At 45.1% G+C, this 17,174-nt stretch overlaps 2 protein-coding genes across 3 annotated transcripts in view; one reads left to right on the forward strand and one right to left on the reverse strand.

Annotated features, from left to right (window-relative positions):
• Positions 1–3,742: 3,742 nt before the first annotated feature.
• On the reverse strand, positions 3,743–4,497 carry LOC119877449 (glycine-rich protein DOT1-like). The gene is made up of 2 exons (XM_038571342.1): positions 4,372–4,497; positions 3,743–4,273 (listed from the first exon to the last, which is right to left on the reverse strand). Exons 1-2 carry the CDS (start codon positions 4,495–4,497, stop codon positions 3,743–3,745), a joined length of 657 nt encoding a protein of 218 aa, XP_038427270.1.
• Positions 4,498–4,705: 208 nt separating this feature from the next.
• Positions 4,706–17,174, forward strand: part of CTDSPL (CTD small phosphatase like) — a 115,293-nt gene continuing 102,824 nt past the window's right edge. For both annotated transcript variants that reach the window (XM_038570411.1, XM_038570412.1), the window contains exon 1: positions 4,706–4,830. In XM_038570411.1, coding sequence (XP_038426339.1) covers positions 4,752–4,830 — 79 coding nt within the window. In that variant the 5' untranslated portion in view covers positions 4,706–4,751. The remainder of the gene's footprint in view (positions 4,831–17,174) is intronic.

Below are 17,174 nucleotides of genomic sequence, written 5' to 3' on the forward strand. Positions count from 1 at the left end.
TAAGTAACAAGACACAAAACACAAGACTGAGATGCCTGCAGAGAAAAGAGAAAGCTGACCAAGGACAGAGCCTGGAGGGCAGAGATTCAAAGATGGAGAACGGGGCCAGCCAGGCTGGGAATGGCCAGTCCAGAGAGCATCACCATCATCTCCTTTCTGGATTAATGCGACACATTCCATGGGTTTCCTTGTCCCTTGCACTGCCTCTGACCCAATCTGCTAGTCAGTAGGAACTTACTAAACATGTATCTGAATATGTCACTCCCACTGCCCCCAGAGTACAGAAATCCTCAATACCTTTCCTGAGTCACAAGCCTCTGCTTGATGAGCCTTACACATCACCAGAGATCTTCAACTCTAACCACTGTGGACTCTTTCCCGAGCCTGCTCTCCCTGGCCTCTAAGCTGGAAATCATGCTCTTGTTCCCTCTACCTGGGACACTCATTCTGCTCTGCCTCCTTAGTTGCCCATTCCATATCCACTGTTCCTTTGTCAAGGGCAGCCTCTCCCTCACTCCAAGAGCATTCTTGACCGTTTGCCCCACCTTCTGGTCCAATTGTCCCCTCCACACTGGAGCTCTACCCCTTAGACTCCAGGCGAGGCTGCCCTCACACATACCCTTCATCTTCCTACCTACTCCTGTCCTTGGCCTCATGGAGCCACGCTTGCCAACTCTAGGGCTATGTCCCCTGCCCTTCATATAACGGTCTCTACCCCCCTACTCTGGGCAACTCTTCTTTTTTTAGGGTTGTTATTCTTCCTACAATCTCCATTTGTCTTTTTTTTTTTTTAATGTTATCCACTAATTTTCTATTTGAATAAAAAAAGAAGTTAAAACATTAAATAGTGCATTATGGTATAACGACACTGCATGATAATAGTTTGGGAATCGTGACTCAAACATTTTGGTGCTTTGTTCAGATCCCTTAGATCCCTTTTACTGTTTACAGCGGTGATTTATTGACCTGGGCATCCCTCTCTGGGACTTGATGTGCTTTGACCTCCAATGGCTGACACCTGTCCTCAGATCACTGGGTCTGTTTCGCTCCCATTCCTCAAGAGCCTAACGTACATGAAGGCTTTAAGCCCCCCTACTCCCAGAGACAGTCCATAGCTCTAACTGGCATGTGAGAGTATGACAGCCCACTTCCTTAATCCTCATTTCAGAAAACTCTTGAGATCCTGTCTAAAACAGAACTTGACACATAGTGAGCACTCAATAAATATTTGTTGAGGGCATGTGGGTGGCTCAGTAGGTCAAGCATCTGCCTTGGGCTCAGGTCATGATCCCAGGGGCCTGGGATGGAGTCCTCTGTAGACCTGCTCCACAGGGAGTCTGCTTCTCCCTCTGCTCCTCCCCCCTACTCATTCTGTCACTCTCCCTCAAATCTTTAAAATATATTTGTTGAAAGAACAAATGTAGCCAAATTTATCAATCTTAACCTTTGTAATAACTGTATTTCTTTGTAATTTTTGTCACACTTAGCCTTTTCCCAACTGATATATGAAAAACATTTACCTATATTTATTTTCTTATATTTACTTATGAATTTTTATATTTAATTATTTGATCGATCTTGATATGGTGTAAAGACTGAGATAAATGTATTTTCTTCTCATTACTAACCAGTTAAACCAACAGCAATTCTTGAATTGCTTTATCAAGCAAGCCAAGATACTACCTTATCTAAGGCTCATTCAGTGAGGTATTATGCAATCATTTATTATGGGAGTTATAAATGATTATGTTACCGCATGGAAAAATGCTCACTTTATAATTTTAACCATGATACATTTTTAAAACGATTTTATTTGACAGAGAGACAGAACATAAACAGGGGGAGAGGCAGAGAGGGAGAAGCAGGCTCCCTGCTGAGCAGGGGGCGCTATATCCCACCACCTTGGGATCATGACCTGAGCCAAAGGCAGATGCTTAGTGGACTGAGCCACACAGGCGGCCCTTAACCATGATATTTTTATAGCTACATAGAATTATGTTAACATATTGGCAAGGACAGAGAGAAATAGAGAAAAATAGATTGATTTAAGGATCAACTAATAGGGCTGTGGTGGTTTTTTCTCTTTATTTCTATGAATATTTATAAAATAAATAAGCTGAAACTTTAAATGAACAAAATATGGAGGGTAAGGAGGACTTAAAACATAGCAAGCTGCTTTACCTGAGCTTGAGACAAAAACTTGAGTAAGGTAATTTTTTCTTTTTTTAGAGGTCATTTCAGGAGGAAGCTGAGGACAGTGAAGGATGCAGGCAAGAGAAATTTGTTACTGGAGGGTCCTACGGAGTCATTCTTTCAGGGAGGACCAGACAGGAAAGGCTCTGTGTATGAAAGTTATCTTCTTTGGCCTTGTGCCTGAGTTCTGAGCTCCTTCCCAGCCTCAGCTAAGTGAGCAGAACCTCTGGAAAGTCCCCCACCTAAAAGTTATCAAGACCTCAAGCATGTGGGTCAGGGTCCAAATGCTCTCATCACCTTGCCCTGGCTAATGGGATGCCGCATCAAGGAAGCAGCGGGGATACTAATTTGTGTGGTTATATACTAAGAACTGTAAGAGAACCATGTCTCACTGCACAGCTTTCTCTGGAAGGTCCCTCTGACCCCTTAGAATTCTGTAGTTTTCAAAAAGTTGAATCCAGAGGACATTTTAGTTTACCAGGCCCTGAGCTGGCCATGCCCTCCTAACAAATGTGAAGATCATTAGAAGTAGGGACAAGTGTAGTCCTGGAGGCGCTGGGGCCCTAGTCTGGTCTGCACTTGGGAGGGTTAGAGCATCTCCTAGAGCCTGGGCCACATACTCTAGGGCTTGCCTTCCTAACCAGAAGGGCACTTCACTTAAATCTTCACGTCTCGGCCACCTCAGGCAATCACTGGGGGTCCCAAAGGTGCCGTTAGAAGAGCAGGTACTCAAGCATGAACACACATCCAGTCACCTGGCACTAGGACCCAACCACACGCACAGAGCCAGGATGTCACCTGAGGCCTTGGGTTTGCGGGCGGTGGGGCCTGCCCGAGTCTATTTGTAGCAGTTCCCACCTGCTTGGCCTCGGGAGCCCGGTCGGTCCCTGGGCTGTCTCCCGCAGCGGGACCCTCCCTGCGCTCCACCTGGCGCGGAAACAGGTGAGGTCTGCGGGCTGCCCCCGGCCTGAGGGCTTCTCCGGGATTGTACTTTAAACTTTGGAGAGGTTCGCCGGTTCTCCCGGTTGAGCACGCGACCTAGCTACAACCGGCTCCGGGCTCCAGGAGACTTGAAGGCGCGAGAAGGGACCGACTAGATCACCTAAGTCTCCTCGGGGCTGAACGTGCCTACGAGACCCGAAGTGCGCGCGCAACCCCGCGCAGGGAGCCGGCGCGCTCCAGGAGGCAGCCCGCCCCCTCAGCCTCGCCAACCCGTCTAATCGGTGGAGAGCGCGCGCGAGTGCTGCCCCGGCCCCGCCCCGCCCCGCCCCGGCCCCGCGGCCCCGCCCCCGCCCCGCCCCCTGGCGTCCAGGGCGGTCGCTGGAGCTTCCAAGTTGGAACGCCGCGGCGCGAGCGCGCGAGGGCTCCGACCCTCCCAGGCTGAGCGAGGGGCCCTTTCCCGTCATGCACGCGCTCTGGCCGTCGCTCCGGGCCTGCCCGCGGCTGGCGGTCCTTCAGCAGCCCGGCCCCTGCCCAGCCCCGCCCGCCCCCGCCCCCGCCCCCACCCCCACCCCCACCCCGGCTGCGGAGCACCGGAAATGCCCGTTGCTCAGGCCCCCTGGACGCCGACACCCCACGTGCCAGCAGGGTGGTCCTCGAGGCCCCGCCGCCCGGCTCGCAGGCTCTCGGGCCCACGGCGGACGCGAAGCCCCAGCCCCGACCGCGCCGCCCCCTCCGGCCGCCCGCCGCCCCGCACGGGTGCCCGAGGCCCGCTCCGCCCGACCGCCTCCGTCCGCGGCTGCTCGGTCCCGGCATCCCCCCCAGGCCCCCTCGCGGGGCCACCTCCTGTCTCGGCGCCCAAGCCCACCCCCGCGGCCGAGCGACCCTCCTCGGGCCTCCGAACCCCGCCTGCACGCCCGCGGGCCCCCGCTCGGCCCCGCTCGGCCCCGCGCCCGCCAGACTCCGCCCCCCGCCTCTGCCCCGCCCCGCCCCCGCCCGCGCCCCCGGCATCCGCGGCCCGAGCCCTCCCGGCCTCCTGCGCCCCGCTCGTCCGCCCGAGCCTCCCCCGCGCCCCCGCACGCGCGCTCCTCGCGGCCCCGCTCGCCCCTCCGTCTCCCCGCGCACCCTCCCCCCCCCGGGGCTGGCGGGCGGCGGCGGCGGAGGCCGGTCCCCGGGCCGGGACACACCCACCCGCCCGCCCTCCTCCTTCCCCTCGCTCCCTCCCTCCTTCCCGCCCGCCCTCCCGCCCTCGCTCGGCGCTCGCTCCTTCTCCTTCCCCCTCGGCCGCTCCCGCTTCCCGCGGCGCCCGGCCTCCCGCTCCGCCTCTCCGTGCGCGGCTCTCCCGGGCGCGGCTCCGGGGTTCATGGTGACGAGGCGGCGGCCGCTCCAGCCCAGCGGCGGCGGCGGAGGGAGCTGGGGCGCGGGCCCGGGCCGCCTCTCCCTGAGCGCGGGGCCGGGCGGCGGGCGCGCCCAGGCGGCGGCGGCGGCGGCGGCGGCGGCGGCGGCGGCGGCGGCGAGCGCCCCCCCGGCCCGCGGCCCCGCGCGCCCCCCGCGCCGCGCCCCCGCGCGCCTGGCTTGCGGGGGGCCGGGCCCGCGGGCGGCCGCCGCGCCGCGCACCCATGGACGGCCCGGCCATCATCACCCAGGTGACCAACCCCAAGGAGGACGAGGGCCGCGCGCGGGGCGCCAGCGAGAAAGGTGAGCGGGGGCGGGCGCGGGGGCGGGGGCGGGGGCGGGCGCGGCGCACTCCCCGCGCCGCCGCTGGAGTTGGCCTTCGCGCGCCCGCACGGGCCTGGGGGAGGGGTGCGCCCGCGGGCCGGGCCGGGCTGGGACCTGGCGGCGGTGACCCTGACGGCCTGCGAGTTTGGGTTGGCGCTCGGCCGCCGGAGAAGTTGTGAGCGTGTGTGTGCGCCCTGGTAGGTGCTGTGTGTGCATGAGACTGAGAGGTCGTTAAGGGGGGTGTGCGTCTCCCAGAGAGGTGCTGAGTATGCTAAGCACCTGACAGGTGGTGAGTGTGTGCCTGGTGGATTCTGAGTGTGTGTGCACTTGCGTGTGTGTGCACACGCCAAGTGAGATTGTGAGGGTGTGTGTGCACCTACCAGAGAGGTTATGAGTGCATGTTTTTCTGCCAGGCCATGAGTTTTTGTATGTACCTTTTGTAGAGGTTTTGCATGTAGCTAAGAGGCTGTGGGGTAGGTATGTGTGTATCTGCATGAGCGTGAGCCTGCAGAAAGGTTTGTGTGTTCCCTCCTGACGGGAGTTTGTGTGTGTGCATCGTGTGCCTACACTACCCGGCTGGCAGGCTGAATACGTTGTGTCCATGGACTGAAGCCTGTGTGCCTGCCTGTGTCATATGTATGTGTGCACCATCGAGGCTGTGTGCCTGGGTGTTTAGTTGGTGGTGCAAGTGCTGGGGGGAGGAAAGGGGGGATGGGCAGTACCTAAGCCTACCCCCTTTTGGACTGTACTGTCTCAATGACACCAGCCTGGTGGGAGTGCCTGCAAGTCTTTTAGGGCCCGCCTCTAACAGGCACTCAGGGAGCCCTTAGGGTGCCAGGTGTGTCTCTTCCCTCTGTGCTGCAGTGCATGGTTTGATTTTAGCATATTTGACTGCATCACCCTCTTCTGTTTCTTGTTCTTTTTCTTTGTGTCTCTGCTCCTCTCTGAGACTTGATATACCCCTTTCTCATATGCCCTTCTAGTCAGTTGTCCTGACGTTTTGAAGGGCCAAAGAATCTGGCTTGGTCTGTTCCGGTGACTAAAGCCTTGCCTCCCTCTCTTTATGTGTGCCCCACAAACACCTAGACTGATGTCCGGGGCAGCCCACCAGGGCACCCTCCCCTCATCCAGCCTCGTCTGGCCACAGCCAACTTTGGCAAAGAATCACATTTCTTTCCATGTGTTATCCTTGCTGGGCCAGAGGGGTGAGGTGTGCAGCCTTTCTGAGGAAGGGGGTGGGGGTAGAGTGGGAGAAAAGACCCTCTCTTTCTAAGCAGGGACTACTAGGCAAGCCCATTGGAAAATGCAAGAAACTGTGAGAGGTACCGTCAGATTGGGGTTTTATCATCCCATTTGCACTTTTGTAGACTGTAAACATTATGTGTCTGCAGACTTGTTTTCTTTTATGTAGAATTAGAAACCAAACTCCCCCAGACATTTTCCTGTGCCTTAAAACTGCTAAAAAATTATGCAAAAAAAAAAGGTGCTTCAGGTGAATCTCTTATGCCTCCCTGGGGCCCAAGTGGGCAACACATAGGTAGCCTGGCCTTCCTGCCATTGGGAGCTGTCAGTTCTTGGGGCCCTGGCCTGCAAGCACTGGGCTGGGTGTGTCCTCTTGAGGAAGGTTTAGTGGGAGGCACTAAGGTGGTTTGATGTCTGTGCTCTCCCACACTCCGGATTGAGCGCTTTGTGTGGTGCTTTGCCAGAGAGAGAATCGAGAGCTCATGTGAGGAGAGGTGCGGCATAAAGCAAGGAAATATTTGTCAGGGTTTCAGCCCTCCTGCTGCCCCCGGCCTGAGTCAAGGAGTAGGATCCTCCCCAACTTTCTCTGTTCCTCTAGCTGCTAGACTTTTTAAAGTAGAGTCAATCAAACCAAAATCCAAACCATGTACAAATACTCAATACTCAAATGCTTGTTCTATTCAACCTCTTCACATTGCTTTTCATGACGACCTTTTATTATCTTTAACAGCTTATTTTGTTTATTTTCTAGTGTCAGGTTGGCAGATTGTTAACTGATCAGACGAATACTTGCTGCTCTCGGATGGAGTGGCTAGCTAGTAGGTTCCTCTTGCTGAAGCATTATTATAGTGCTCAATTCAGTTTTTCATTTTAAAAAATAGGAAAAAAAAAAAGGTCAATTACAATGTGGCAAAAAACTTGAGAGCCAAACTTTGGAACAGCTTCTTCAGATTCCTTAACCACTAAACAGGTTCAGCAATGTTTCTAGCTTAAGCGCGTTGATCTATATTTAGATAGGCACAATGTATTTTACATAGTTAAATTTAAGGTAAACATTTAATCTTTTTGTTTTTATTTATGGGTCCTGGAATGTTGTACCTTTTTGTGGTAGAAAAGAAACTATTGGTTTTGAATGATTACTTTAATCAGTTATTTTGTGAAACAAATAAAAATACTGCTCTTGGATTTGTTTTTTTTTAATAAATTAATTTTTTATTGGTGTTCAATTTACCAACATACAGAATAACACCCAGTGCTCATCCCGCCAAGCATCCCCCTCAGTGCCCGTCACCCATTCACCCCCACCCCCCGCCCTCCTCCCCTCTCACCACCCCTAGATCGTTTCCCAGAGTTAGGAGTCTTTATGTTCTGTCTCCCTTTCTGATATTTCCCACACATTTCTTCTCCCTTCCTTTATATTCCCTTTCACTATTATTTATATTCCCCAAATTGATATGAGGGTTAAATGAGATGATGTACATTAAGGACTCTGCCTGGTGTGCCACTACTCTGTAAACATTTCTTTTAAGTGTAGATTTGTTTAAAAAAAAAAAGTACCAATAAGCTTGGGCTATGGTGTTTTGCATGAGTTGAATTACTTCTTGTCGCATTGCCACATGGTGGTGCACTACTTAGAGATGACTGTCATGATTGTCACTGTCAGCCTGGCCTGTCAGGGAAGATGTATTTCTTAATTGTGTTTGATTTGGTTGCTAGTATAAAGATGCAGAGACAGATTTCCCGGTAAGTTCAGCTAAGTGTGCTTTGCTTTCAAGAAATTTACTCTTATAAATTAGTAAGAAGATCCACTAGAAGAGTGGACAAGGGAGATAGGAACAAGGAATTATAGAAGTTATAGAAGAGGAAATCGGTTCAATAAATGTAGGAAATGATCCTCTACTTCGTGTGAAATAGTTGCATACATCAGCTTGTTTAAACATTTAAATGACTGACAACATTCAAAGTAAATAAAAGTTTTGGGAAATGGACACTCTTACAGACTTTTGTTAGAGAATAAAATAAACACAGACTTTTTAGAGAGTAATTTAGTACTGAATTGTTTAGGAACCTATTTGGCTGCAAGTAAAAGAAAACCAGGCTTATACTATGGCTTAAACCAATAGGAGTTTTTTCTCATGTAACAACAAATAGTCTGGAGGTAAGCTTCTGCTGATTTTCCTTCAGCAATTCATTGATAGCAGGACTGACCTCACCATGACCCTCTCGGCTTTCCTTCATGTTGTAACAAGGCTGCCACCCCTCCCCTCCAAACACCACTGCCGCCTTCAGGGCAGAAAAAAGAGACAGTGCCAGTCGTGCCTACCCCTTTTACTGGAAAGCAAAAAACATTCCTAGGAACTGCTCAGCAAACTTTTGCTGATGTTTACCTAGCTAGAACTGGGTCACATGGCCACCCCTAGCTGCAACAAAGTGAGTTTCCAGCTTTTCCAGCCTTTGTTGTGGGAGGCAGGAGATGATTAAACATGGAAGGGAACAGGTGTTGGTTCAGCCCATCAACACTATAGGTGATTCCTTCAAGTATAGTTCTATTTCAGGGTTTTTCTCCTAGAGAAATGTCCTCATACGTCATCAAAAGGTATATATGCAAGAATTTTCACTGATGCAAAAAAAAAAAGTCCATTCTGAGTTAAAATTTTTTTTGTAAGGTAAGAAACTTAGGTTCAGTTTTTTGCCTCTGACTCTAATTACTTCAGCCACATTTGTTGGAAAGTCTGTCCTTCCTCTTTTGAATTTCTTTTGCATCTCTGTCAAGAATCAGTTTAGCACGTTTGTATAGGTTTCTTTCTGGGTTCTTTATTTTGCGACCTCTGCCTATACTGTGCAGTCTTGATTTCCGTAGCTATGTATTAAGTCTTGAAATCGGATAGACTGATTCCTCCAATTTTTGTTCTCTTTCAAAAGTTATTGTAGCTGTTCTAGTTCTGTTGTTTTTCTTTTCCCCCCTTTTTTCATATTTATTTATTTATTCATGAGAAACACAGAGAGAGGCAGAGACAGAGGCAGAGGGAGAATCAGGATCCCTGTAGAGAGCCCAATGTGGGACTCCATCCCAGGACCCCGGGATCACTACTATCTGAGCTAAAGGCAGACACTCAATCACTGAGCCACTCAGGTGCCCCAGCTACAGATTTTTTGTAGAAAATCTTTATCAGTTTAAAGAAGTTTCCCTGTATTCTATTTTTTCTGAAAGCTTTTACCAAGAGTGGATGTTGTTATTTTGTCATGTACTTTTGTGCATCAACTGATATGATCATGTGAGTTTTTGTCTTTTAGTCTGCTAATGTGGTAGATTATATTGACGGATTTTTGAATATTGAACCAGCCTTCCATCCCTAAAATAAACTGCATGGTTTTCTGAGGTATATAATTCTTTTTTATATTGATGAATTCTATTTGTTAATATGTTGTTAAGGATTTTTATATCTATATTCACATGAGTGATATTGTTCTATAGTTTTCTTTTTTTTGCATTGTCTTTAATCTGGTTTGGCATCAGCCTCACAAGATAAATTGGGAAATGTTCTCTCTTTTTTTTTGGAAGAGATTATGCAAAATAGGTGTTAATTTTCTAGTGAAATCATCTGGGTCTGAAGATTTCTTTTGGGGGGAATTTTTAACTACAAATTCAATTTCCTTAATAGTTATAGAGCGATTCAAATTATCTTGTTCATATTGGCTAAGTTATAGGTGTTTTTTTTTAAAGATTTAATCCATTTCATGTAAGTTGTCAAATTTATATGTAGATTTGTTCATAGTATTATTCCCATATTATCTGTTTGATGCCTGTAGGGTTTGAAATGATACATTATATTTCATTCTTGATATTGTTAATTTTTGTTCTTGCTAGAGGTTTCTCAATTTTCTTGATCTTTATAAAGAACCAGCTCTTTGATGCATTAATTTTCTCTATTGCTTTCATGTCTTCAACTTCAGTAATTTTTTTTTAAGACTTTATGTATTTGAGAGAGAGCATGAGCAGGGGAGGGGGAGAGAAAGAAGGAGAAGCAGACTCCCCACTGAGCAAGGAGCCCAATGGGAGGCTCAGCCCCAGGACCCTGAGATCATGATCTGAGCCAAAGGCAGATGCTTAACCAACTGAGCTAGCCAGGCACCCTCAACTTCAGTGATTTCTGTTCTTTATTATTTCCTTCCTTCTGCTCGATTTGGGTTTATTTTGCTCTTTTTCTTAGTTCTTGGAGGAGAGCTTAGATTATTGATTTGAGACTTTCTAATGTATACATTTGTAGTGCTACAAATTTTTGTCTTAACACTACTTTTGCAATGTCCCACGAATTCTGATGTGACATTTTCACTCTGCTCAATGTATTTTTTAAAAAATAGGCTATTTTTTAGAGCAGTTTTAGGCTCACAGCAAAATTGAGTAGAAATTAGAGTTCCCATACAACGCTGACCCCATACAGGTACAGCCTTCCCCCACTATCAGTACCCTGCACCAGAGTGGTACATTTACTATAATCTATGAATCTGCACTGACACAATTGTTATCACCCCAAGTCCACAGTTTCCATTATGGCTCATTCCTGGTGTTTTACATTCTGTGAGTTTTGACGAATGTGTAATGGCATGTATCCACCGTTAGAATATCATACAGAATAACTTCACTGCCCTAATAATCCTCCGTGTCCTATTTATTCATTCCTCCCTTCTTGCAACCCCTGGCAACTACTGATCTTTTTAGTGTTTCCATAGTTTTGCCTTTAACAGAATGTTACATAGTTGGAATCATATAGTATGTAGCCTTTTCAGATTGGCTTCTTTCACTTAGCAATATGCATTTAAACTTCCTCCATGGCTTTTCATAGCTCGTTTCTTTCTAGTGCAGAATAATATTCCATTGTACAGATACACCATAGTTTGTCCATTTGCCTACTAAAGGACATCTCCGTTACTTCCAGGTTTTAACAGTTGCAAATAAAGTGCTATAAACATCTAGGTGCAGGTTTTCCTGGAGACACAACTTTTCAACTCATTTGGATAAACAGCATGGGGTACCATTGCTGTGTAGTAGAGTAAGAATATTTTTAGTTTTGTAAGAAACTGCCAAACTGTCTTCCAAAGTGGCTGTGTCATCTTTAGTCTTCAGAAGTTTCGTTATGACATGTCTTGGTGTGGGTTTCTTTGGATTTATCCTGCTTGGAATTTACTCAGTTCATTGAATTTGTAGAGCATGTCTCTTGCCAAATTTGGGATGTTTTCAGTCATTATTTCCTGAAATACTTTTTCAGCATTGTTGTTTCTCTTCTCCTTCTGGGACTCTGATGACACAAATATTAAATCCTTTGCTATAGTCCACGGATTTATCAATGCTATCTTTTTTCTTTTCTATTAATCCAGATTGGATAATCTCTATTGTTTGTCCTGCCTTTAAGTTCATTGGTTTGTTCCTGGTTCCCTCCATGCTACTATGTATCTTTCATCCCCTGAACTTTTTTTTTTTTTCATCCCCTGAACTTCTATTTCAGTTTTGTATTTTTTAGTTCTAAATCTTCCATTTAGTTTTTCTTTATGTATTGTATTTCTTTGCTGAGGCTTTCTTTTTTTTTTTTTTTTTTTTTTTTTTTTTTTGCTGAGACTTTCTATTTTCCTCACTTGTTTTAAAGTGTTTATAATTGCTTTTATAATAGCTGCTTTAAAATCTTTATCAGATAAGTAAAACATCTGTCATCTTGGTGTTGGCATCTATTGATTGTCCTTTTTCATTCAATTTGAGAATTTCTGGTTCTTGGTTTAATAAGTGAATTACAGTTGAAACCTGGACATTTTCATACTATGTTATGAGACTCTGGATCTTATTTAAACCTTCTGTTTTATTTGATTTTCTCTGAGCCGCTCCAGCAGAGAGGGAAGAGTACTGTCTCATTATGCCAGATAGATACAGAAGTCCAGGATCTCTGCTTGGCCTCTTTTGACACCCTGCTGGGCAGGGAGGGAGTTTTGGCTTCTACCTGGTCTCCACTGAACTGCAGTGGGAGTGGTCTCATTAACACCGGGTAATGGGAAAGCCCCGACTCTTCCTTTGCCTCCTCTGACCACTCCAGTGGGAGACGAAGAGTACTGTATTGCTAGGTAGGGATGGAAGTCCAAGCTGGCCACGTGGTCTCCACTGACACCTCTGGGAGGCAGGATGGTGGAGGGGGGCTGGGGCTCTTTACCAGTGGTCAGGGATTAAAGTCCCTGCTCCCTACTTGGCCTTCTCTGACACTACCCCAGCCTCCTTACACCCTAATGAGGGTGGAATTCTTGGTACCCATGAGATTTTACTGGCACGGGTGAGGTTGGGACTACAATTTGTGTGTGTGTGTGTGTGTGTGTGTGTGTGTGTGTGTGTGGTGGGGGGGGGAGTTGGCTACAGTAGAGCAGTATTATCTGAAAGTTTTCTGTCTTGCTAAGCTGTCCCTTTTCCAATCCTTTGGTTATAAAGAATAGTCTTTTGGGGATCCCTGGGTGGCTCAGCGGTTTAGTGCCTGCCTTGGGCCCAAGGCATGATCCTGAAGACCCGGGATTGAGTCCTACATCAGGCTCGCTGCATGGAGCCTGCTTCTCCGTCTGCCTGTGTCTCTGCCTCTCTCTCTCTGTCTCTCATGAATAAATAAATAAAAATCTTAAAAAAAAAAGAATAGTCTTTTGAGGGAACTCTTGCCTACAACTGTTGGTGTTAGCTTTATCCAGCTTCTTCAGCTAAGTCTGGGCTGTTAGAAAAAAGAAAACATCACTGCAATGTCATTTCAAGTCTCAGAGTCTCTAGCTGGTCTATCTTCTTTCCACCTTTCAGAGTCTTCTGTTGTTTATTTTGTAAACAGTGTCCAGGGTTTTTAGTTATATTTGGAAAGAATAAGAAGAAAATATGTCTACTCCATGTACCTGGAAGCAGAAGTCCCCTGATTAGCTTTTAGACTAATCCAAATTAGTATTTTAAGGAAGACTGCAGTTGGAAAGTTGTCATTTTAAAGGCTTATTTCAACATTGTGTAATGTAAAAGTCAAAGTGAGTTAGTGCTTTGAGAATCTTGATTGTCCCCTAAAAAAGAGACATAGTAATGAATTCAGTATGAAATCAAGGTTAGATCAGTAGGGCTTCAGTGACAACTGTTGTTTAAATAATCTTAAAAAGATGCATTCATAAGTTTTGGTCTTAACACCAGAATTTTAGATCAGAGTTCATAGTATCCTGATTTAAATATATTTTTAATCTAATATTCTGTTTGATTGGCAAGCATGTTCAAACTCATAGCTTTGACTATTTTTCAAGCAAGAAAGCATCAATTTAAATATATAGAAATGTCTTCATAGGTTAAACACAAAGGAGTGTATCTCTGGATTTAGCACTCATGACCACTGGACATGGCTTGCTGGCCAGTGACTGGAAAAGTCTGCTTTCAGTCTAGGCTGCTCTGGAAGAAGGTTTTAGGGCTTTAGAAACTTGCACTACAGTGCACTTGACTGGCCTGTCCAGGTTGGAGAGTAGCCCCACTTGTAATGGCAGGACTGGGTTTTCAGGAGGGACCACTGAGCCTCAAGTTTAATTCTGAGGTAGGTAGGTAGGTATGTATTTACTTATCTACTTATCTACCTTCCAATTTTTTTATTGAGATATAATTGACATCTGATACTATTTGAGCTTAAGTTATGTGGCATGATGACTTAGGTACATACCTACTGTGAAATGATTACTATAATAAGTTTAGGTGACATCCTTCACCTTGTGTAGTTACAAAACAGAAAACTTCCTTTTTTTCTTATAAGAGCTTTTAGGATTTACTCTTTTAGCAACTTTGAAATATACCGTACGGCAGTGTTAACTATAGTCATCGTGTTGTATGATATATCTCCAGTGCTTATTTATCTCGTAACTGGGAGTTTACAAGCTTGTTCCTTATGATCACCTTCACCCAGTCCCCCTCCCCGACTCCTTGTGTCTGGCAACCACAAATCTGATTACCTTTTCTATGAATTTGGTTTTTTTTTTTTTTTTTTTGGATTCCTCATATGAGTGAGATCATCCAGGATTTATCTTTGTCTGTCTGACTTATTTCACTTAGCTAATGCCCTCAAAGTCCATCCATGTTGTTACAAAGGGAAGGATTTCCTTCTTTTTTTATAGCTGTATAACCTTCCATTGTATAGGCATATACCACATCTTTATCCATTCCTCTATTGATGGATTCTTAGGTTGTTTCCATGTCTTGGCTATCGTGAATAATGCTGCAATCAACATGAGACTGGGACAGATGTCTCTTTGAGATGGTGATTTTGTTTCCTTTGGATATATACCCAGAAGTGAGGTAAAAGCCTTTTTCTCTTTTAGTGATGTTGTGGGCAGAGGAAGTGGGATACGTGACAGTGCCAGTGGGTTTACTGGGTCTTTTCAGCTAGGAATTGGCAGAAGTCAGGAAATACTCTGGCCACCAATGATTCTAGATTTAAATATACATATATATTTTTAATATACATGTTTTTCACTTGCTCTGTCAGTACTGTTTGGGTGCCAAGGTCAGGGAATGTAAGGAGTCTCTTGAGTGATATTAAAGATATGATATATACCTTTTAACTTATTTTCCAGATCTTAAATCTTGATTTATTAGGCATTTAACATTCAGTATTTTCATTTTTTTTTAAGATTTAATTTATTTATTAGAGAGCATGAGCAGTGGGAGGGGAAGGGTGCTTAGAGGAATGGGGAGAAGCAGACTCCCTGCTGAACAGGGAGACCAATGCGGAATTTGATCCCAGGAACTTGGGCTCATAACCTGAGGCAGACACTTAACCCACTGAGCCACCCAGGCACCCCAACATTCAGTATTTTTAGTGGCCTTTCTTTTTAAAATCTGCTTTCTTGAAATAGTTTTCTTCCCTTTAATATTTTAATATATATTTTCCTATTTTCAAAAAAGTGATGATGCATATTCTATGCTGTATTTAAAATAAAAATAAACAAATATTTGCCTTTATGGCTCTGAAATAACATCACATAATGGGGCAAAGGCTTAGGAACTGTTTGTAGCACTGGGTTGGGATGTGGACATTTTTGTATTTGGGATCAGGACGGAAAACACTAGTGGCATAGTTCTCTGAAACCAGGGCATAATAAACAGTGGTCTTTATGGATGCTAAGGATTATGTAATCACCTAAGTAATAGCTCATTTTGATTCTGAGTAGCTGCTTCAAGTTAAAAACTGAAAGGTTTCTTTGTGATTATTTGTATTAAGGCTATTTGCCAAAATGTTTTTAGATCCTGGTACTTAAAGCATTTTAAAAACTGAAGAGAAGTGGCTTAACATTTGATGACTGATACTATTCTTATTTTTCATAATTAGTATTTAACATTTAAACATTTCAGGGTATCTTGAAGTACAGACTGCACCACCTTGTTAACATGGCTTGAAAGTACCAGAGAGAAGTCAGTGTTCCAATAGGAATGTATACTGTACTTTACGTTGTATAGAATATCTTCTGCATTCTGATCAAGACTCAGCTACCATGCTTAGAATATCATTAAATTTGTTCTAAGGATTTGGCTCACTTATGTTCAAGTCAGAAACCATTGACCTTAATTCCGTAGACTTCAGTAAGAGCCATATTTTCTTTCTTCTTGTTGAGGAAACAGCTCAACACATTCATTTTGGTTTTGGTTAGAACAAACATATTTCATAGCCGTCATCAAATAAGTGTGCAATTTGAGTAGCTTATGGCTTATTAACTGTCAGATGTTTAAACAGTTATTGGCGAGCAGTAATTTTTCTGCTCCACAGTTTACTCTATGTCACTGCCATAGGGCTGACTTCTTTTTGAAATGTTTTTTAGTTTGCTTTTATACTGAGGCAAATTTGCATACAATAAAAATCAGTCTTTTTCATGTAACCCAAGGTTACAAATTTCTGTGAATGTTGACAAACTCAGGCAGCTATACAACCACCTCCACAGTCAAGGCAGAGAATATTAACATCAGTCTCAAAATCCTCCCTGGGCCCCATTGCAGCCATCCTCCCTCTACGCTCAGCTGCCAACAATGATCTGTTCTCTCTCCTATTGTTTTTTGCCTTTTCTGGAATGACATATTATACTAAATGGAATCGTGTAATATGTAGCCTTTTGAGTTTGGCTTTTCATTTAACCTGATGCTTTTGAAACTCATCCAGGTGGTTGCATGTATCCTCCTTTGTTTGTATTTATTGTTGGGTAGCATTCACTTGCATGGAAGTACAACAGTTTAAAAGTGTGTGTTGTACTTTATAAAAAACTTATTTTCCAAAGTGGTAGTACCATTTTGCATTTCCATCAGCAGTGTATGACAGTCCAGTTGTTCTGCATCCTTGTTGGCACTTGGCACTGTCAGTTTTTTATTGTAGCCATCCCTAACAACCAGTAGTGCTGAGATTCTGATTCTTTTTATGTGCTTGTGTGCCATGTAAATAGATTCTGTGCTAAGTTGTTGGTTCAAATTGTTGCCCAATTTTAGAAAATTGGATTGTTTCATTTCCTTTTTTTTTTTTAAGATTTATTTATTTGAGAGCGAGAGTACACAGGTGAATGAAGGGAGGGGCAAAGGCAAAGGGAGAGAGAAAAACCTCAAACAGATGCCCCACTGAGCATAGAGTTTGATGTGGGGCTCTGCCCAGGGCTCCATCCCAGGAACTTGAGATCCTGACCTGAGCCAAAATCTAGAGTTGAATGCTTAACTGACTGAGCCATCCAGGCTCCCTGTGGATGGTTTCATTTCTTTTTATTGAGTTAGAAGTTTCTTCATATATTCTGGATATACATTCTTTGTTGAATATGTTTTGCCAAGTATTTTCTCTCAGTCTTTGTTTGTCTTTTCATTCTCTTAGCAATATCTTTTATTTTCCAATTTTTAAAATTGTGGAATACACACAACATAAAAGTTACCATCTTAACCGTTTTTAAGAGTGCGATTCAGTAGTATTAAGTATATTCACACTGTTATGCAACTATCGCCACTATCCACCTCCAGAACTCTTTTCATCCTGCAACACTGAAACTCTGTACCCATTAAACAGTAACTCCCCTTTCCCCTTCTCCCT

The sequence above is a fragment of the Canis lupus genome, chromosome 23 (assembly GCF_011100685.1).
Source record: "Canis lupus familiaris isolate Mischka breed German Shepherd chromosome 23, alternate assembly UU_Cfam_GSD_1.0, whole genome shotgun sequence".
Classification (NCBI taxonomy): Eukaryota; Metazoa; Chordata; class Mammalia; order Carnivora; family Canidae; genus Canis; species Canis lupus.

Excerpts from the sequence above, each read along its gene's own strand:
- LOC119877449 (XM_038571342.1), bottom strand. The coding sequence starts at position 4,497 with ATGAACCCCGGAGCCGCGCCCGGGAGAGCCGCGCACGGAGAGGCGGAG. Across the intron at positions 4,274-4,371 it reads CGCCGAGCGAGGGCGGGAGG|CCCCGGGGGGGGGAGGGTGC; the intron begins GCGGGCGGGAAG and ends GCCGCCCGCCAG.